This window comes from Tenrec ecaudatus, chromosome 13 (assembly GCF_050624435.1).
Source record: "Tenrec ecaudatus isolate mTenEca1 chromosome 13, mTenEca1.hap1, whole genome shotgun sequence".
Lineage (NCBI taxonomy): Eukaryota > Metazoa > Chordata > Mammalia > Afrosoricida > Tenrecidae > Tenrec > Tenrec ecaudatus.
The window spans coordinates 41,504,019-41,525,408 of record NC_134542.1 but is presented as its reverse complement, the minus strand read 5'-3'; the positions used below and the strand labels follow the sequence as shown (position 1 = coordinate 41,525,408).

General features: G+C 38.6%; 1 protein-coding gene and 1 pseudogene across 1 annotated transcript in view; one reads left to right on the top strand and one right to left on the bottom strand.

Annotated features, from left to right (window-relative positions):
* BOLL (boule RNA binding protein) overlaps nt 1–21,390 on the bottom strand; it is a 45,992-nt gene that overhangs the window by 12,660 nt on the left and 11,942 nt on the right. Inside the window, 4 exon segments of the mRNA XM_075529071.1 lie at nt 5,066–5,194; nt 6,045–6,092; nt 11,844–11,915; nt 16,209–16,336. Of these exon segments, the coding sequence (XP_075385186.1) occupies nt 5,066–5,194; nt 6,045–6,092; nt 11,844–11,915; nt 16,209–16,336 (377 nt within the window).
* Nucleotides 507–1,445, top strand: LOC142424716 (5-taurinomethyluridine-[tRNA] synthase subunit MTO1, mitochondrial pseudogene; annotated as a pseudogene).

Genomic DNA, 21,390 nt, shown 5'->3' with positions numbered 1-21,390 from the left:
GAAGTGATATGAAATATGAGGTATTTGTAGGACTTCCATTAGAATTTCCTATAGAGTGACAGGTGGATGGCTCCAGAGTAGGACTGTCCAATGGAAATATACTGAAAGCCATATATGCAATTAAAAAATTACCAGTAGCCATATTAAAAAGAAACAGGTGAAACTAATTTTTGAAACTGTATGAAGAGGTACCCCCCTGCAAAAAAACCCAGAATTTTTTTCAAAGCCATGTATGTAATTAAAAGAAAATTCCTTATCGCCCTCAAAGTACTATTAGACTTAATACATTTGTCAAATCTGAAATTCCAATCCTGGAAACATTTTTCAAACTCATCTATTTGGATGGCTGACAGCACCTCCCTCGTTTTTTTCTTCACCTCTTCTATGCCATCAAATTGCTGTCCTTTCATGCCCCTCTTCTTTCACACAAACAAAAAAAAGTCACACAAGTAAGGTGTGTGGGATAAGAGGCATGCTGGGGCTAGAGGCATGCCGGAGCTAGAGAAATGATTGGTCAAAAGTCCTGTAATCCTTCCTACAGGGGTATTGGAAAGATGTATTTAATGAGGGAAGTAGATGCCTTTTGTTTTTGAATATGTCACAAGCCTGGTATACATTATAAAGTATTTAACTGTGTAAGGCACCAGCTGTGCAGGGTCTAAGAGCCCACACGGTTAGGAAACACTATAAACAGAAAATTCAGAAAGAGCCCGAATACATCACTGTTTACTATTTGGGAGGGAGCTATAGAAGTTATTATAGAACCAGAGCCTGAACACACCGGGAAGTGGTGGTGTTTTGGTGGATGGAAGCACAGGACATGCAGAGTCATAGGATTATGGCCACTGACACATTCAGGAGAGGCATTAATTGTACTGAAGATTACTCTGACAGGCTGTTTAATGGAGCAGTTTTGATAGGATTGGCTTAGACTCTGGAGATGTTGGGATTTCTGGTAAGGAGGATAAAGACTGGCACTCTTCCTCAGATTGTCAAAGATCCCATTAATTTCAGCATTCCAGACAATCCATCTATACCATTCAGCGTTGTCAATCTAACAGTGTGAATTAAGCAAAGATCAGCTGCCATGTTATTTGACGTACATCAATTATAGAGTGGATTAATTAGTCCTTAATAGTTACATTAAAGAGACTGCAAGAAGACCTGGATATTATCATTCCATTGAATCAAGAGTCTTAAGTTTTCCATATTGTGTGTATCAGGTTTAGTTGGAGACTGCAGGAATGGTTTCTGACCCTATCTCTCCTCTCCTCCAACCAAGGCTTTTCTGTAAACTACCAGCAGAGTTACAGGAGAAAATGATCATATGCATCAGAGGTTTGAAGAAAGATAGGATGATTCAGCCAGGCTATGGTGTTCACTCTGAATACTTTGTTCCCTTGAAATGCACTTGGCTCAATGGGTTTTCTTTGCTGGACAGATAAATGACAATGAAGAAGCTACAACTCAAGGTGTGATAACTGGATCAATGCCAGTCTTTGGGCTGATTGCAAACCTCCTTTTTTTGGTCAGCTGAACAGAAGGCTGCATAGCCATCTTGATTGACGACCGTAACTACAGTGACTGTCTTGATTGAAGATCTAACCACAGTAGGCATCAACGAACCATACTGCATGCTTATCAGTTGAGTGGAGTTCCAGTGTCACTGTTCTGATTATGCTGACTGTAGGCTCACATTTAAAGGATGTAGAAGGCTGGCTGTGTGTCCCAACACCGATGTGAAAGGGCTTCTTGGATGAAGAAGGTATTTCTATGTTGAAATCTGTTGAGTTTCTAGTGCTAGGAAAAAGCTAATCCCAGATGGTTCTATAAGTATTGGTAAAAATCTGCTTCTGAGAGAGAGTTGGACCTTATCATGGCCTATCAAACTCCAGGGACGACATCCCTGCTCAGAGCAGCCAATGCACAGGAGGATCGTGGGCCTAACCTCACCATGAAACACAATGTTCCCTCACTGACCCATAGCTCTATGTGAGGAAAATGTTCCCAGTCTGCCCCATGCGCAGCGGGGTGAAATGCAAAGGGAGTTGCAAGAGGGCAGCAAGGGGAGCAAAGTAACCAAGTCCCCGAGGAATCCAGAAAATAGACTTCTGAGTTGGGGACAGGGCTTGGCACCTCATCAGACCTGATGGGAAAACATACATAAGGATCAGCAGACAGACCTGGGTCTATCTATTGCTTCCCCCCCACTTGTTTTGTTTTTCATTTGTCCTATGTCTATTTATATAAGGACGAACAGTCCTGAGAATAAAACAATGGGTCCAGTGGTTCCAGGGAGACATGGGAGAGAAGGTGGTGGGTAGGGGGAGCAGGGACCCAACAAAGTCAGGGATAAGGGAAAAACAAGAGATATACAATTAATGGTGAGGAGGGTGTATAATGTATCTGAGAGGAATTACTGAGAGCTGAATGGAGGATAAGCATGATGGTAGGATAGGAGGAAGGTGAAAGGAAACAGGACAGAAATAGGAAGCAAAAGCTATTTATAGAAGTACAGCTATATGTATATATATGTAAATATACTAATTTATAATTAAATAGATAGAGACCAATGTACATATATTTATATGTTAAGTATTAAGATAGCAGATGGACTTTGGACCTCTATTCAAGGCCTCCATTAACACAAGAACACTTTGTTCTAATAACCTGTCACTCTTTGATACTCACCTTCCCGACACGACTGCTGAAGACAAAATGGGTGCATAAGCAAATGTGGTGAAGAGAGCCGATGGTGCCCGGCTATCAAAAGCTATAACGTCTGGGGTCTTAAAGGCTTGAAGTTGAACAAGCAACCATCCAGCAGGGAAGCAAATAAGCCCACATGGAAGAAGTACACCAGCCTGTGTGATCATGAGGTGTCAACAGGATCAGGTATAAGGTATCAAAAGATCCAAAACAAACAACTATATTGATGCGAACGAGGGGGTTTGGAGTGGAGACCCAAAGCCCATCTGTAAACAATTAAATATTCCTACACAGAAGGGTAATAAGGGATGATTCAAACAAGGTGCAGTATAGCACCAACAAAACACATCATTCCTCTAGTTCCTGAATGCTTCCTCTTCCCACTACCATGAACCAGCTCTACTTTACAAATCTGGCTAGCCAGTAGAACACACATTAGTACAGATAAGAGCTAGGGAAATATATATATATATATATATATATATATATATATATATATATATATATATATACACACATATACTTATATGTTAAGTATTAAGTCAGCAGATGGACATTGGGCCTCTACTCAAGTACTCCCTCAATGCAAGAACACTTTGTTCTAATAACCCAGCATTCTGTGATGCTCAGCTTCCCGACACAATCACTGAAGACAAAATGGGCACATAAGCAAATGTGGTGAAGAAAGTTGATGGTGCCCAGCTATCAAAAGATATAGTGTCTGGGATCTTCAAGGCTTTAAGATAAAGAAGCGGCCATCTAGCTGAAAAGCAACAAAGCCTACATGGAAAAAGCACACCAGCCTGTGTGATTGATCATGAGGTGTTGATGGGATCAGGTATCAGGCATCTAAGACCCAGAACAAAATAGCATATCGATATGAATGAGGAGGAGTGCAGAATGGAAACCCAAAGCCCATCTGTAGACAACTGGACATCCCCTTCCAGAAGGGTCACAAATAAGAGACGAGCCAGTCATGGTGCAGTGTAACAGCATCAGTGAACTTTCCTCTAGTTCTTTAATTCTCACCTCCACACTATCATGACCCCAGTTCTACTTTACAAATCTGGCTAGAGCAGAGCATGCACACTGGTACAGATAAGAGCTGGGAACACGGGGAATTTAGGACAGATAAACTCCTCAGGGACAATAATGAGAGTAGCGATACCAGGAGGGTAAGGGGAAGGTGGGAGAGAAAGGGGGAACCGATCACAATGATCTATATATAATCCCCTCCCAGGGCAACAGACAACAGGAAAGAGGTGAAGGGACAAAGTAGTCAGTGTAAGACATTAAAAAAAAATTATCAAGGGTCCATGAAGGAGGGTGAGAGAGGGGGAAAATGAGCTGATACCAAGGGCTCAATTAGAAAGAAAATGTTTTGAAAATGACGATGGCAACATATGTACAAATGTGCTTGACCCATGGCTATATGGATGGATTGTGGTAAGAGCTCTAAGAGCCCCAATAAAATGATTTTTAAAAAAGTTATTGACACAAGGAATTCAAGAGAGATAAATCCCTCAGAAACAGTCCTGGGAGTAGCAATATCATGAGAGGCGGGGGTGCTTGGGGAGGGTGAAGGGAGAGAAAGGGGGAACCCATCACAAGGTGTATGGGGTTGCTAGTCATGTTCCCGGAGTGTCATTTCAATCTGCTTAGATTTGTGAAGACCATTCAACAAAGATGAGCAGCCATGGATGCGTTACCTCAGGATACATAGAGAAGCTTCAATACGATACAGAGAAGCTTCCAAAAAGAGAGTTAGTTTCTTGTTCATACCAAAAAGCTCACTGGCACCAACTTGATGCTAACTCACGTCAACCCTAGAAGAAAGGGCTGTGCTTCCCTGTCAATTTCTAAGACTGCAACTCTTTACACACTGATTTAAAATATAGCAGGCATATTTCCTGGCACATACATGGAAGGTTTAGCTATTAGTAATTGTTCACTGAAGGTGAGATTTACAATTCATCGTTTATAAAATAAGTTAGATTTCAAGTTTTGTAGGAGGCATCTAACGCCCCTGACGTAGTCGTGACATGCTCTTATTGACAGCATGCTGGCGACACGGTGACTGGGCAGGAAAGACCAGAAGATGGTAAAGCGGTTGGTATCCCACTATTTAACAGAGAGGGAGTCAGGGATTAGTCTAGTGACCAGCTCATTTGGGAAATGGTTTAGCACTAATCGCAGCAAAGAAATCTAAGATGAACTATTCTTAGATATCACAAGAGGGAAGATTTATATGGACAAATCACGTGTGAAACATCTTCAAAAAGAGTTTTAAACAAAGAAGAAAAGGCATAAAAGTTAAGATGAATAAGTTTCAGAGCAATCAAAGACTAGGACCTACCTCTGGAACTGAGGTTTCCAACAGAGACAGTGGAGGCGGAGCACATCCACCATCTTGTGCCAGGTCCACTGGCTGGTAAATCACCTCCGAAGGTTGCAGGTATAAGAATGGAGCAGAAGAAGTAGGTGACTAAAACACAAAACCACACTCCTAATTCAAATATGATCAGTTATATACATTAAACTTAATGATTCACACAACAGATATTTGTTGCTGGCAATTGGACCACTCTTCTTGATATGATTGAATTATTGAATTGTATGACATGTGGATGAAGTTCTAATAAAACTGTTTAAAATGATACATATTTGCTTCATACATTTTAAAAAATCATTTTTTTCTGGGATAGCATGGAGGGTCTCCTAGCAATAGGTTAGAAATTTGGTTGTTATAAATTCTAGTTGTGTAATTATATTCAAATAATTGTTATTATTGGTAAAATTTAAAAGTTCTTAGTACCTGAGAACCTCATATACAAATTTAGACAATAATTCCAGAAACATAAAGATCACCAATAAAGGGCATAAACTAGCATACATTTTTATGTCTCAATTATGACCTCCAATGGCAGTGAGAAAATGTCCTTGAACAATAATTTATGAAGGCATACTGTTTGTTATGAAAAGTTAGGAAATGGAGTAGGAGCATAAGTCAAACTGTAGCAAAGTAACAATTGAGGCTAGAAAAATGCAAACACTTCCCCAAACACTAATGGTTAAAAAAATAATTTTTCATGCTTATGTAGTATTCAATTTACATTTTATATAATCTCACACTTCATATGAGCTCATTGGATCTTCATAAAGATTATGCTAAAGGAAGAAACAAATACAGTGACTAGATGAATTCCCAAGGTATCAGAATTAGTAAACATGAGAACATCTCAAGCCTAGTTTTCCTAACTTTCATAGTCATGCAGTCTTTCGAAAAACCCTAAGAGGAAGATATTTTAAGTTACAGACTGAACGTTAGTTTTTACCTGAGGAACACCCCACTGCCACTGTCCTGGAAGACACTGTGCAGGGGCCTGAAACGAAAAACAAAAGCAAAAGAAAGCCACACAGAGGTTAAAAAAATAGGTTTAAAACTAGATGTACACATGCAAAAGAATAAAGCTAGATCCCTATACCTCAAATCGTACACAAAAAATTACTCAAAAGATTCAATGGCCTAAATATAAGATGTAATACTATAAAAGTTCTTAGAAGAAAACAGGTGAAAATCATTGTGAAATTGGAAAAGGCAATGCTTTTTTAAAGTATGAACTTCAAATTTTAAGGAAAAGAACTTTATTAAGAATAAAACTTTTTTGGTGTTTTTTAAAATAGTTTTATTAGGGGCTCATACAACTCTTATCATAATCCAATTGTGTAAAGCACATCTGTACATTCATTGCCCTCATCATTCTCAAAACATTTGCTCTCCACTTAAGCCCCTGACATCAGATCCTCATTTTTAAGAATAATTTTTTTTCTGCAAAGGACACCAACTAGGAAATAAAAAGACAATCCACAGAATGAGATAATTTGCAAATCATCCATTTGATGAGAGATGTGTCACTGGATCCATACAGAACTCTAAGAATCTTGGGGAGGGGATGGTGTCTGACCCCCTCTGATTTCTCAATGGGAAAGGAGAATCAAAGTCCACATCAGCCTGATTCCTATGAGGCAGGGGTCAAAGGTACTTGTACTCTCCAAACTTCTTACCAATTCTGACATCCCTCCTATGGTACTCTCTATTTCTCTATTGGGTTTGAGCCTTCATTGTAATAGCCACATAGAACTGAGCAACCAAAACATGGTTGTGGGCTTTATGAGAATGTTATAATTCAGAGTAAGAAATCTTCTAGATACAGTTCATTCAGGACATGCTTTTTTCAGTTATGCCTGCAGGCAGGCTTCCCTTTGGTTCTCGGCCTCACAGCCATACAGCTCCTTGGTCTCTGCTCTACTGAGGCAGTGGTACAGCATTCTCTTAGGACTGGCCATAGTGCATGCCACTCTGCAAGTAAACTTCCCTCCTGAAGGCACTCAGTTTTACTCTGCTCTGTGGACTGGGGAGTCTACAGCTCTATCCTGTGCTCTGACTCTTGGTTCTGATGCTGCTGCTCCCTTGGCACTTCTATGGTGCTACAGCTCTGTCCCTGGATAAAAGATGCACACGCATCTTGGGACTAAAGGAGTTCCAAGTTTTTGCAGTCACAATTAACCCTATTAACAGTCATTCATAACACAATCATTTAATGCAGACCTATCAGGAAAAAGAGGAAATATATGCAATATGCCTGGTCTCACCCAGCTATTTGATGAAAGTTACAAAGACTGGCTAGAAGAGCGATATTAAGTAATTTACGGCACCACTGGCCATCCTGGCTTTTCTGGCCATTGTCCCTTTTATACTTGAGGATTAAGTTCCCTCTATCAATTTATTGTAAGCACCTCTGTGTAAGCTAGGGACTGGTCTCTCCTGATAACATATCCATGAAACAAAGTCTCACTATTGTCGATTTTCAGGAGCATTCTGGTTATACGTCTTCCAAGACAGAGTTGTTTGTTCTTTTGGCAAAACCACAATTCAAGGGCAATGATTCTTCTTTGGTCTTCCTTATCGACCAAGCACATGAGGTGATTGAAAATACCATAGTTTGGGTTTGGGTCAGGCGTACCTTAGGCCTCAAAGTGTCATCCTTGATCTTTGATTCTTTTGTTCCTCCAAATCAATGGCCTCACATTATTTACTCATTATTAACCTCTCAATGCAGGGCATAAAAAACAAGAAAGAAATCCGATGTTTGCCAGTACAAATTCAACTGATCAGACTGGCAGCCTTATCCTCAGCATGACAGCATACGAGCAAACCTAAGTAAATGTGTGCACGCCATCCCAAAGGGGCCTCCTGACAGATGTAGCGTGCCCTTCTCCAATGGCTTCTCTTGCAGTTACTCCTGATCGCATTTCAAGTTTCACTCTAATCCATCGGGGAATGGGATGATTCTGCTTTTAGGTCTTGGCCAGGAAACTCTTCATGCTGAGAGTCATATGAGAAGACATTGTGAAGATGGAAGGCAAACAGACTCACCATGGTGGGAAAATGGAGAGTGCTCTTTAATACTTTACACAATTCTTGTGTAGCAATTTTGCACAATGCAATTCATTGTTTGGTTTCTTGACTGCTGCTTCTGTGAACATTATAGACCCAAGCAAGATGAAATTCTTGACAACTTCAATCCTTTCTTCATTTATCATGATGGGAGGGTTATTGTGTTCACAATGAGTTACAATCCATACTGAAGGTTGCAATCTTGCGTTTATATCAGTATGTCAAGTCCTCCTTTCTTTTAGGAGTCAATGGCTGTGTCATCTCCATATCAAAGGTTCTTAATTAACCTTCCCGATTCTTCCATTCTCCTTCACATAGTCCAGCTTCTTGGACTATTTACTCAGCATACAGATGTAATAAATACGGTGAAAGATAAAACCTTGATGTATACCTTTCCTGATTTTAAATCGTATTCTTTTGTTCAAACAACTGCCTCTTTGCTCCACATACAGATTCTACAAGAGAACAATAAAGTGTTCTGGAATTCCCATTTATAAATGATTCTTAGTGTGTTATGCCCCACACAGTTGAGCGCCTTTGCATAATCAATAAAACACAAGCATCTTTCTGCTATTCTCTGCTTTTTGTTAAGATCCATCTACTAACGGTGATAACTCTCATTTCATGTCCTTGTTTGAATTTGGTTTGAATTTATGGCAGCTCCCGGTGGATGTACTGCTACAACCATTGTTAAATTATCTTCAAAAAACATTACTTGCATGCGGTGCTAATGATACCGTGTGATAATTTCCATATTCTATTGGGGCGCATTTCTTTGAACAGACAAGGCTATAGATCCTTTCCAGTCAACTCGCCAAGTAGAGTGCTTCCAGTGGTTCATCAGTTGTTGAAACATTTCAGCTGGTATTCCATCAATGCCTGGATCCTTGTTTTTGGCTGTCTTCAGTCCAACTTAGCTTCAATACCACTGATTCTCGATTATAAGCTTCCTCTTGAAATGGTTGAGCATCAACCTACTTTTTTTGGTACAGTGACTCTATGTTCCTTCCATCTTCTTTTGAACTTTTCTTCATTAATATTTGGCCCGTGGAATCCTTTAATCTGGCAACTTGCGGCTTAAATTTTTAAAGTTCTCTCAGTTTCAGTTATTCTGAATATGCTCTCCTATAAAACAATAAGCAAAGACTCTCTACTTAGGATACTTTAATAGATTCTCTAGTTATCTCCCTGCTGGAAACTCCTTACTGCAAGTACAGTGCTTCACTAGCCCTTGATCCCAGGAGTCCATCTTACAGAGATTCTTTCTCTATTGGGGCTCCCCTTAAAGCTCTGGGGAATAGTCTCTTATGTGAGGTTTTAATCTTGATCTGAGGAACCATGAAAGTTCAATTCATTCCCACTGTTCCCTTTCTTAATAGCCTCTCAAATTAATACCAGAGGACAGATACCAAGCTCTGTCATTTTCTGAAGTCCCCGTACACTTGTTGAGGAGGAGAAATAGCACAGCACTCTCACAACTTTGTTGAAGGAAGCATCTTTACCAAGTTTCATCAATCTCAACCTCCCTTAAATGGGCTTTACGTGGACAATGTTTTCAGAGTCTTGAAACTGGTTTCATAATTTTTAAGCTTGTCAAGTTTAAATGGTTTGGTATTTAATGTTCTCAATATTTGTTTGAGGCCTCTGCTGAAATTCAGAGATAGCTCAGGAAATGTCATGCTAGATATACACTTTTGATAAATGTATTTGTACTATGCCATTGTTAGTGAGTGAAGGAAGCACTTCAGCTTTTACTACATGGCATTCCAATTTAAAACAATCGACCTCTCCAAAGCGCGGTCTCATAGTATTAAGAATCCCAGAAACCTTAATTTAAGCTTTCATATGGATCTATTTTACAGGTTCAAAAAGAAGTATGGAGAAATGGAAATAAAATGCTGACACTATTCTAGAGCCTATGAAATAGTGTGGTTTTATTTGTGAATGCTATAGATGAAAAGTTGGCAAAGTTGTAAAGGATCAGTGAGTAATATTTTAGGCTTCAGGCCATAAGATCTGTGTTGCATCTACTTAATTCTGCCATGTTAGCACAATAGAAGTCATAGACAGCATGTTAAAATAATGTGGTTGTGTTGCAATAAACCTTTATTTACAAAAAACAGGCTACAGCTGGGTTGACTGGCTCCTGTGATAGACCCGAGTGATCTGGCATTAAGCTTACTTTCCCCAGTCTCCTGCCAGAATGAAAAACAGAGAGCTAGTAATGAAAGAAGGCTGCCACAATATATGACAAACATAATATATTACTCAATATATATTGAACTGCATTTAGTGAAATAATGAACAGATAAAATCTTAACACCAACATTTAAAAATTAGCCTGTTGTATAATACTTATATCCTACTTTGGAAATTACTGTTATAGACTTTTAGATTAAATGTTAGCCAGAGGTGGGTGGGTAGGAGGGAAGTGATCCCCTTACATTTGTTGAAAATATGTGATTTGATTTGTGAAGGTCATAGCCCAGAGGTTAGCAAACTTTCTGTAAAGGGTAGTCCATTTTCTTGTATGCCATTGTTTAGTTCCCTCAGAAAAAGGGCAGGGGTAGGGTGGGGGAACGGCTATCAAAGTTAAACTAACTTTGTTTTTAGCCAGTAGAGTCTTTATATCAGAAATAGTAAAGTGAAAGTTATAAAAACAAAAACAACCAAAATGTTCTAAAAAAAAAACAAATTAAAAAAGCCCCCATGGATTCAGTCTCTGGTGAATCTATCTGACCATAGGTGAGGGATCTGAATAACCATGTGAACACAAAGCACTTTAGTCATTTATGACAGATGTAGTTAGGTTAAAATATAACACCATCATTCAATCTCCCATTTTAAAATTGATTGAATTTTTAATATTTTCTTCTTTCTCTTTGAAGTTTTTCTCTTTTGTCTAGTGGTTTTTTGTTTGGTTTGCTTTGTATCATTTTGCTTTGTGTTATAAGAAATTCAGGATAGGTGACTTGATAGCAGTACCTGGATAGAGGCATGGCAGGAGGTATGGGGGAAATGGGGAGCTAATAACGAGCACGAGAAGAAAATTGTGATGATTGTATAAATCTTAATATGATTGAACAATTAAATTGTGTGATGTGAAAAAAACCCACCATGAGCTATCACTTTATAACTACCAATAAAGAACACAGACAATTCGTGTTGGCAAACATATGGAGAAACTGGAACCCCTTTTCCAATGATATGGTGTATGTAAGTTTATGTAAAACTGTTTCTTGGAAACAGTTGGCAACTCCCAGAAAGTTGGAAATATACTTTTCAACTAAAGTCTTTCTATGTTTTATTTTGTTACTGGGCTTTTGTTTTACTTTGTTTTGTATGGTTTTCTTTATATGAAATTCAGGGTAGGTAATTCTGTAGAGATTGTAATTGGATAGTAGCCTCTTGGGGTTGGGGGGAAAATAGCTCATTAGCTATTTCACTAAACAGTAAAGAAGAAAATGTTCTACAATTCATTGTAGTGATGATTGCACATCTATTTTCAATATGTTTAAACTATATATCAATTATATGTCAATGTCAATAAAATTTTTTAAAGAGCAAAGTTAATGTTTTAAAACAAAAACTATAAAGAATCCAAACAAAAAAACAAACACACCAAAAAAACCCCTGAAAGCATAAAAGAGGATTTTAATATTAATTTAATGTTTACCTGGTAATGATAAGAGGGTTGTTGGTAAACTGGCTGAGCTACCATCACGGGGGAGCTAGATATAGAACGTGACTATAAGAGAAAGGAAAATAAGAAGATAATTTTATACAAAAATTCCTTAAAGTAACTCATTATCATTGATTTCAAATTGGTTTCCTAATTGCAGTCAACTTCTGGCTTATGATTATAAATTCTATTTTTCTATCTCTTACTGATTGTTAAGATAATTGTGGTCTCCTGCTTCTCAGGGGTTTCATTTCAATGCTCAGGTGAAAAGAGTCGCCAGAAAAGTATTTATTTCCAAAGATTATACAAACATGGTTCTAAGAGAAAATTTAGAGGAAAATGGCAGCTAGACTAATTAGGCTAACACTGCCCTTCTCAGTATGTAAAGCAGCAGTATTTACAAAAGCCTTTATAACCGAAGGACTAATTCAAATTGATTTTCCTACTATTTCCATCCTATTTCTCCTTGTATAGTTAATAAATAAAGGTAACATTATTTCCAACTTCTGTTGTTAATTTGACATTTGAATGAGTTATTAATCAAAAAAGTCTTGTGTCTATATCTGAAGAAACATTCTAACACTTGATTTTTCAAAGTAACAGAGTAAGTAATCTGTAAGATAAGTTAGTAATTTGTTACTATTTTAAAAGATTAAAAGAGCAAAACACCAGAATCTCAGTCGATGCAGAACGGTTTTTTTTTTTTTAAATTTAATACTCTTTTAAAGGTAAAAGCTCTTGGTAAACAGCTTTCATTGATTTAGGATAGTAATTCTCCACCAGGGTAACTGTCCTTTTGGGAACATTTAGCAATGTTGACACAGAGTTCTAATGGTCCTAACAGTGGCAATGCCATGGAATCAGGTGAGTAGAAGCCAGGGACACAGCTCTCAAAGAGCTCACTGCCATTGAGTCTATTCATATGTGTAGTGACCCTCCATGACAGGATAGAACTAACCTGGTGGGTTTCTGAGATTCTAACTCTTTACAGAAGTCGAAAGAAAGCCTCATCTTTCCCCCGAAGAGCAACTGGTGGTTTTGAACTGCAAGCAGCCCAATGGCATAATCACTACCCTACCAATACACAAGACAGCATTCCGCAACAAAGACTAATCCAGACCCCAAATGTCAACATGGTGGAAATTGAGAAATTGTTTATTCAAAGCAATCAATCCTAGATATAAAAAGCTTAGTGGTGGATCACTGACCTTGTTACTATTTTTTTTATTTAAACATTTTATTAGGGGCTCATACAACTCTTATCACAATCCATACCTATACATACATCAATTGTATAATGCACATCTGTACATTCTTTGCCCTAATCATTTTCTTCTCTTTTTTTTTACATTTTATTAGGGGCTCATACAACTCTTTATCACAATCCATACATATACATACATCAATTGTATAAAGCACATCCGCACATTCCCTGCCCCAATCATTCTCAAAGCATTTGCTCTCCACTTAAGCCCTTTGCATCAGGTCCTCTTTTTTTTCTCCTCCCTCCCCGCTCCCCCCTCCCTCATGTGCCCTTGGTAATTTATAATTATTTTGTCATATCTTGCCCTATCCGGAGTCTCCCTTCCCCCTCTTCTCTGCCGTCCATCTCCCAGGGAGGAGGTCACATGTGGATCCTTGTAATCAGTTCCCCATTTCCAACCCACTCACCCTCCACTCTCCCAGTATCATCCACCCTGGATTCCCTGTGCCTCCAGCCCCCTTATGCACTTGTTACTATTTTTAAGCACAAGGTCAAGATGAAAGAAAGAACTTGCCAGTGTGATAACTCAAAGGGAAAAGAAATGAGAGAGAAAATGAGATAAGTATGATGAATCATGAATGATTGCATAAATGAGAATTTGACTGGGCGGCTGATACAATAAGGTAGGCCCTGTTAGTGTACTCGGAAAGGTCAGCAGTTGAAAGCCACCAGTTGCTCCAAGGGAGAAAGATGAGACTATCTGCTATAGAAAGATTTAAAGTTTCAGAAACTCAAAGGGGCAGTTTTACTCTGTCCTATAGGGTCACTACGAGTTAAAATGAACTCAATGACAATGGGTTTCATTTTTGGTTTGGCTAATAGAATATTAAATAAATATCAACAGTATTATTATATACTAGTCATAGCCTATAAGGAAATGTAATTTAAAAACATATACCATTCCTAAAACTAACAAAAATATAGGTGCTTAATGCCAAAAGCAACTCTGTAATACACCATATGCTACACACTATTTCCATTAATGAGATATTTCAGATTATCAAGTGAAGAATGAGTGGATGTATAATTTTAAAAAATCATTTAATTGGGGGCTCATGCAACTCTTATCACAATCCATATGTACATCCATTGTGTCAACCATATTTGTACATTTATTGTCATCATTCTCAAAACATTTGCTTTCTACTTGAGCCCTTGATATCAGCTAATTTTTTCTCCTCCCTCCCCCTTCCTTCATGAATCCTTGATAATTTATAAATTATTATTGTCATATCTTACACTGTCCGCCATCTCCCTTCACCCACTTTTCTGCTGTCCATCCCACAGGGAGGAGGTTATATGTAGATCCTTGTAATCGGTTCCCCCTTTCTACCCTACCTTCCCTCCACTCTCCTGGTATCACCACTCTTACTACTGGTCTTGAAGGAATCATCTGTCCTGGATTCCCTGTGTTTCCAGTTCCCAGTTCCTATTTGTACCAGTGTACATCTCTGGTCTAGCCATATCTGTAAGGTAGAATTGGGATCATGATTGTGTGGGGGGTGGTCGGGGGGATGGAGGAAGCATTTAGGAACTAGAGGAAAGTTGTATGTTTCATCGCTGCTAAACTGCACCCTGACTGGCTCATTTCCTCCCTGTAACCCTTCTGTAAGGGGATGTTCAGTTGCCTACATATGGGCTTTGGGTCCCTAATTTACAATCCCGTTCATTCACAATGATATGATTCTCTGTTCTTTGATGCCTGATACCTGATTCCTTCGACACCTCATGATCACACAGGCTGGTGTGCTTCTTTCATGTGGGCTTTGTTGCTTCTGACCTAGATGGCTGCTTGTTTACTTTCAAGCTTTTAAGACTCCAGAAGCTATATCTTTTGATAGCTGGGCACCATCAGCTTTCTTCACATTTGCTTATGCACCTGCTTTGTCTTCAGTAAACATGTCAGGAAGGTGAGCATCATGGAATGCCAATTTAATATAAGAAAGTATTCTTGCATTGAGGGAGTACTTGAGTGGAGGTCCAATGTCTATCTGCCACCTTAATACTAAACCTATAAATAGATGCACATAGATCTATTTCCCCATTGTCACATAAGTACATTTACATATGTACTTGCCTGTATCTAGACCTCTATAAGTGCCTTTGCCTCCTACTTCCTTCCTCTCTTTCCTTTTGTCCCACTATCATGCTCAGCCTTCATTTGGGTATCAGCAATTCCTCTCGGTTACATTGCCCTTGATCAATCCCTACTAGGCTACTTACACCCTCCTTGCCACTGATTTTGGATCACTTGTTGTTCCTTTGTCCCTGGGTTGGTTAACACTACTTCCTCTCCCCCATCTCCTCCTCTCTCACCCCCCCGCCCCCGCTGGAACCATCGGTCCTGTTGTTTTCTCCTCCAGATTGTTTATCCAGCCTATCTTATCCAGATAGACATGGATGTATAATTTTGCACAGAGCTTTTAGAGGAGATATGTACAAGCAAAAAACTGAAGACCTAGACAAACTCTCACATGCACCTAAAATATATGGATGTTTATTGTAATTTTATTGTAGGAAAAAAATACAGAGAAACTTAATATATCCATCAGTAGGGAATAAAAACTTTATAGGATGCATACTAGAGAGTATTATAAAACATTTTAATAAGTGGACCAGATATATAAGAATTAATATGGTTTAATCATGTATATCTTAGAAAAGCATCTAATTCACAGTTTTAAAACTACCCAAATAAATACTACATTTTGTTTAAGGATATGTACTTTTTGGGTTAAAAACATAAAATAGACCAAGAAGATATTCTGATTATCTGAGATGGAAGGAAAGGCAAATAATTTGGGGTAAGGAGACTTTATCTATATGAGGAACTTCAAAAAGTTTGTGGAAAAAAATTTTTTCAATTCCTTTTCCTATGAGCTTTTCAAATCCCTTTGTGTTTGACATAATTATCAGTAAATAAATTTAAATAAGTAAATATGACGAGTTATTGACATTTCTTAAATTGTGGTATTATGTACAAGGGTGTTAGTAGTGTACTATTATTCATATTTGTCTATGGTAAAAGTAATTCAGATGAAAAACATTTAGAAGTCTATATGAAAATGAAAATCTTCAAAGATGAAATTACTTACAGGCCAAGGTGGTGGGACAGAAGTTACATCTGGAGTGTGAAAATAAGCAACCCCATTATGGTAAGTGTAAGGATATCCGGTTGAGGTTGTGAGATACATTGTTCCAGCTGCTGGCATTATACTGGAACCTACAGCAAAAATGAAACTAATAACTGAAATGTTTGACTTAATCTTTGAAAATAATAATTTCTGAACACAGGCTGAAGAAAACTTTTATCACACTTGTATTGGTAAAATAAAAATAAAATGTTATGAGTATTTTTTTATATTCTCTATCAGTGGTTCTCAACCTTCCTAATGCCACAGCCCTTTAATACAGGTTCCTCATGTTGTGGTGACCCCCCAACCATAAAATTATTTTCATTGCTACTTGATAAGTGTAATTTTGCTAGTTATGAATTGAGCGACCCGTGAAAGGGTTGTTCGATCCCTAAAGGGGTTGCAACCCACAGACTGAGAACTACTGTTCTATATATTAAAGTATCATTGAGTGTATATTTTGAAATTCACCACCTTCAAGATTCCATTAGCCTAAGATGAATAAAAGAAAATAACCAAGAATACTAATACTAATATAGTGAAACAGAGCTTAACAACCTAAACGACTATTATCAGGAAGGTTTTTACAAATATAAACTATACAATTTAGAATTATTTAAAGACTATAAACCTTATGGAGAAGATCTTAAGACCTGATTTGTTTGTAAAAGGCCAGAGATAATCGAGGCAGTAATGTTGGAGGATATAATTTTTTTCTGAAGATGCTCTGGTCCAGGATCTACATACGATTGGCAAAGACTCATTTAGGCTGTGACTCCATTACGATAACTGCTACTTTTGCAAACATGACCACAAATATTCAATGACTAGTTTTGGGTCTCTACCTTTTTATTCAGGCCAAGGTATGTAAGACAAAAATAAAATAATAATAAAGAATCTCTAGATATGCATATTTGTCATGATGGAGGGTTTATTGGCTATATAGGACAAATGAGATAAAGTACTTGACCCAACAGCAAAACACAAACTCACAGCCATGCAGTCGGTTTTGATTCATAGTAACCCTATAGGACAGAGTAGATCTGCCCTTGTGGGCTTCCAAGGCTATAAATCTTCATGGGAGAGAAAACCTTACTTTTCTCTTGCAGAATGGCTGATGACTGCTGACCCTGTGGTTATCAGCCCAACACATAACCCACCATGCTACCAGGTCTTCTTGAAGTACTTGACCAGAAAGGTTATAAATTATTGGAACTGGTATTGCTCCTTCCACTAAACCAGTGCCTTAAAAATTTTGCCTGTATAAGAATCATCTAAATAGCTTATTAAAATATAAATTTCTGGTCCCACCTCCAGAAATTTTGATTCAGTCTGGAGTGTTGTTGTTAGGTGCCATTCAATTGGTTCTGACTCATAACAATTTTACAATAGGATTAAACATTCATTGGTCTGGCACCAGCCTCACAATTGGTATTCTATTTGGACCTATTGTGGCAGCCTGGAGAGGGCCTGAGAATTTGCATTTCGGCAGATTTCAGGTAAACTGATACTATCTACACACCACACTTTAAGTAGCATCAACCTATCACTTTAAGTAGCAATATCACTGGTTAGCTTCTGTATTTTCACTGCATTTGGTCTAATATTATTATTGTTTATTTTAGTGATTCTTAGTTGGTATTCTTGGAAATAAATGCCATAGACCTTTTACTCAGAAACATACACATTAAATACAATTTTGCACACATTTTCAGTTCAAAGTACACCAATGAATCACAGGTTTATCTGTTAAATAAATAAAATTTGAGTGCACTCTATTAAAAGGCAAGAACAAGGTCAGATGTTACTGCAAAATAAAAACAAAACCAAGTAAAAATTAGGAAATGGTCTTATCCTGATAGATGTTAAGCTTCGTGGGGAAGATAATTATTAGCTACTGTATATACTTGTGTATAAGCCGAGTTTTCCAGCACATTTTTAATGCAATTTTTGTGGTAAAATTAGGTGCCCCGGCTGATATTTGGGTCGGCTTATACTTGAGTATATACGGTATTTTAGTAATTAGTTAAATATAATTTTGATAAATAAAAAGAAGGGTAATATAAGGTTGTTTTTAGTGGCCACTGAGTTGATTCCTACTCTCGATGTGCTTATGTTCAACAAACTGAACCATTGCTGGGTCCTCAGCATCAATGGAGCTATTTGGTTTGTTTTTTTTTCAACCCTGATGCATACCTTTACTGATCGTAAACCTTTGTCCTGTTTATATAACAGCATTTTGATGTATGTGGAAGTTCTGCATGAGCTCCATTGTGGGATTATAAAGAGACTTTCCCCAGCTTTGTCTCCCCCAAAGACATGCCAAACATTAGGGGCTTTTTGCCAGCATATGGGGTCAATGGAGCTTTTGTAGCAGTCCATCTCACCCAGGTTCTCCTGTGCTGTTGTACAGGTATGCTGTCATTCTCAGTAGCTTAACATGTGCTTTTCAAATGTAAGCTTCTTCCACTTTAAGATATGAGTGAGCAGCCAATCAGGTGAAAGGGGAGTTTCCTTGGGAAGGTGGCCTAACTCCATAGGAATGCATGTCCCAGTAGTTTGATTTGTCTTTTGACACTGTACTTTTCTTATCATCTGACCGCTGGTTCTTGAGCTATAAGCCTGTAGGCATCTCTAACTTTCTGCTGATCTAAAGATCTTAGATTTGCCAACCCCTACAACTTTCATCTACCACTTGTCTGTTAGTCTGTCATAATATGGTGACTTGTGTGTTGATGTGAAGCTGGAAGGGATGTCAACTAGTATTTCAAATGCTAGCAAGGTCACCCAAAGTGAACAGGTTTCAGTGGAGCTTCCAGACTAAGAACAGACTATAAACAAGGAATCGGCTGTACACTTTGGAAGAAGTAGCCACTGAACCTTATACATCACATGAAAACATTGTCAGATACTGAAAGCCTAATGAATGGAAACAGAACATTGTCAGAGATAATGCCCAAAGATGGGCTGCTTGGATAAGAAGGCACTAAAAATGTGACTGAAGAGCTGCTGCTTTCTCGGTCTGTCTAAATAAGATAGGCTGGATGAACAATCTGGAGGAGAAAACAACAGGACCTACAGTTCTGGGGGAACATGGGAGAAGGGTTTTGGGGGAAAGGTAGTGGTGTTAACAAACCCAGAGACAAGGGAACAAGTGATCCAAATCAGTGGTAAGGAGGGTGTAAGAGGCCTGATAGGGCGTGACCAAGGGTAATGTAACCAAGAGGAATTATTGAAACCCAAATGACAACTGAGCATGATAGTGGGACAAGAGGAAAGTAAAAGGAAATAGAGAAAAGAGCTAGGAGGCAAAGAGCATTTAAAGAGGTCTAAATGCAGGCATGTACATATGCAAATATAGTTATATATGAGGATGGGGAAATAGACCTATGTGCATATATTTATAGGTTTAGTATTAAGGTAGCAAATGGTCATTGGGCCTCCACTCAAGTACTCCCTCAATGGAAGAATACTTTGTTCTATTAAATTGGCATTCTATGATACTCTCCTTCCTGACACAATCGCTGAAGGCAAAGTCGGTGAATAAACAAATGTGGTGAAGAAAGCTGATGGTGCCCGGCTATCAAAAGATATAGCGTCTTAAAGGCTTGAAGGTAAACAAGTGGCCATCTAGCTCAGAAGCAACAAAGCCCACATGAAAGAAGCACACCAGCCTGTGGGATCACGAGATGTCGAAGGGATCAGTTTTCGGGCATCATCAGAACAAAAAATCCTATCATTGTGTGCTCACCTCCCTGATATGATCGCTGAAGACAAATGGGTACATAAGCAAATGTGGCGAAGAAAACTGATGGTGCCAGGCTATCAAAAGATATAGCATCTGGGGTCTTAAAGGCTTGAAGGCAAACAAGTGGCCATCGAGCTCAGAAGCAACAAAACCCACATGAGGAAGCACACCAGCCTGTGAGATCAGGTATCAGGGATACCTGATCAGGTATTAGGCATCATCAGAACAAAAAATCTTATCATTGTGAATGAGGGGGGAGTGCGGAGTGGAGACCCAAAGTCCATTTGTAGGCCACTGGACATCCCCTTACAGAAGGGTCTCGGGGAGGAGACGAGCCAGTCAGGGTGCGATGTAGCAACGATCAAACATACAACTTTCCTCTAGTTCCTAAATCCTTCCTTCTCCCCCACTATCATGATCCCAATCCTACCTTACAAGTCTGGTTAGACCAGAAGATGTACACTGGTATAGACAGGAAATGGAAACATATGGAATCTAGGGTGGATGATCCCTTCAGGACCAGTGGTGAGAGTGGCGATATTGGGAGGGTGGAGGGGAGGTGGGTTGGATAGGGGGAACCAATTACAAGGATCTACATATAACCTCTTCCCTGGGGACTGGACAACAGAAAGGTGGGTGAAGGGAGGTGTCAAACAGTGCAAGATATGACAAAATAATAATTTATAAATTATCAAGGGTTCATGAGGGAGGGGGAGTGGGGAGGGAGAGGAAAAATGAGCTGAGGCCACGGGCTTAAGTGGAGAGCAAATGTTTTGAGAATGATGAGGCCAATGAATGTACAAAATGTGCTTTACACAATTGCTGTATGTATGGATTGTGATAAGAGTTGTATGAGGCCCTAATAAAATGATTTTTAAAAAAAGAGCTGCTGCTTTCTCAAAGTAATCACCATGGTGACAGGAAAAGTAGGAAAGGCTGTGGGACTAGAGCCTATGGGCTCTTCATTCACTGATGGGGCATGGCTCAAGGTAAGGAGAAACAGCTGCAAATATTTACTAAAGATAACAACTTGGAATGTATAAAGTAGGAATCTAGGAAAATTGGAAGTGTTTAATAATGAAACGGAACGCATAAAGATGAATAACCTAGACACTAGTGATCTGAAATAGATTGTCACTGGCCATTTGGAATCAGGAAATCATATAGTTTACTATGCCAGGAATGACACAGCATACGTCTTGAAGCACAATGCTGTCTCTGCTAGGAAAGTATCTATTCACCTTTTGGGAAAGCCAATGAACACAACTATTATTCATATTTATGCGCCCACAATGAAAGCTAGTGATGAAGAAATTGAAGAATTCTACCAATGTCTTCAGTCTGAAATTGAGTAAACAATCAAGATGAATCAATAATTATTGGTGACTGGAATGC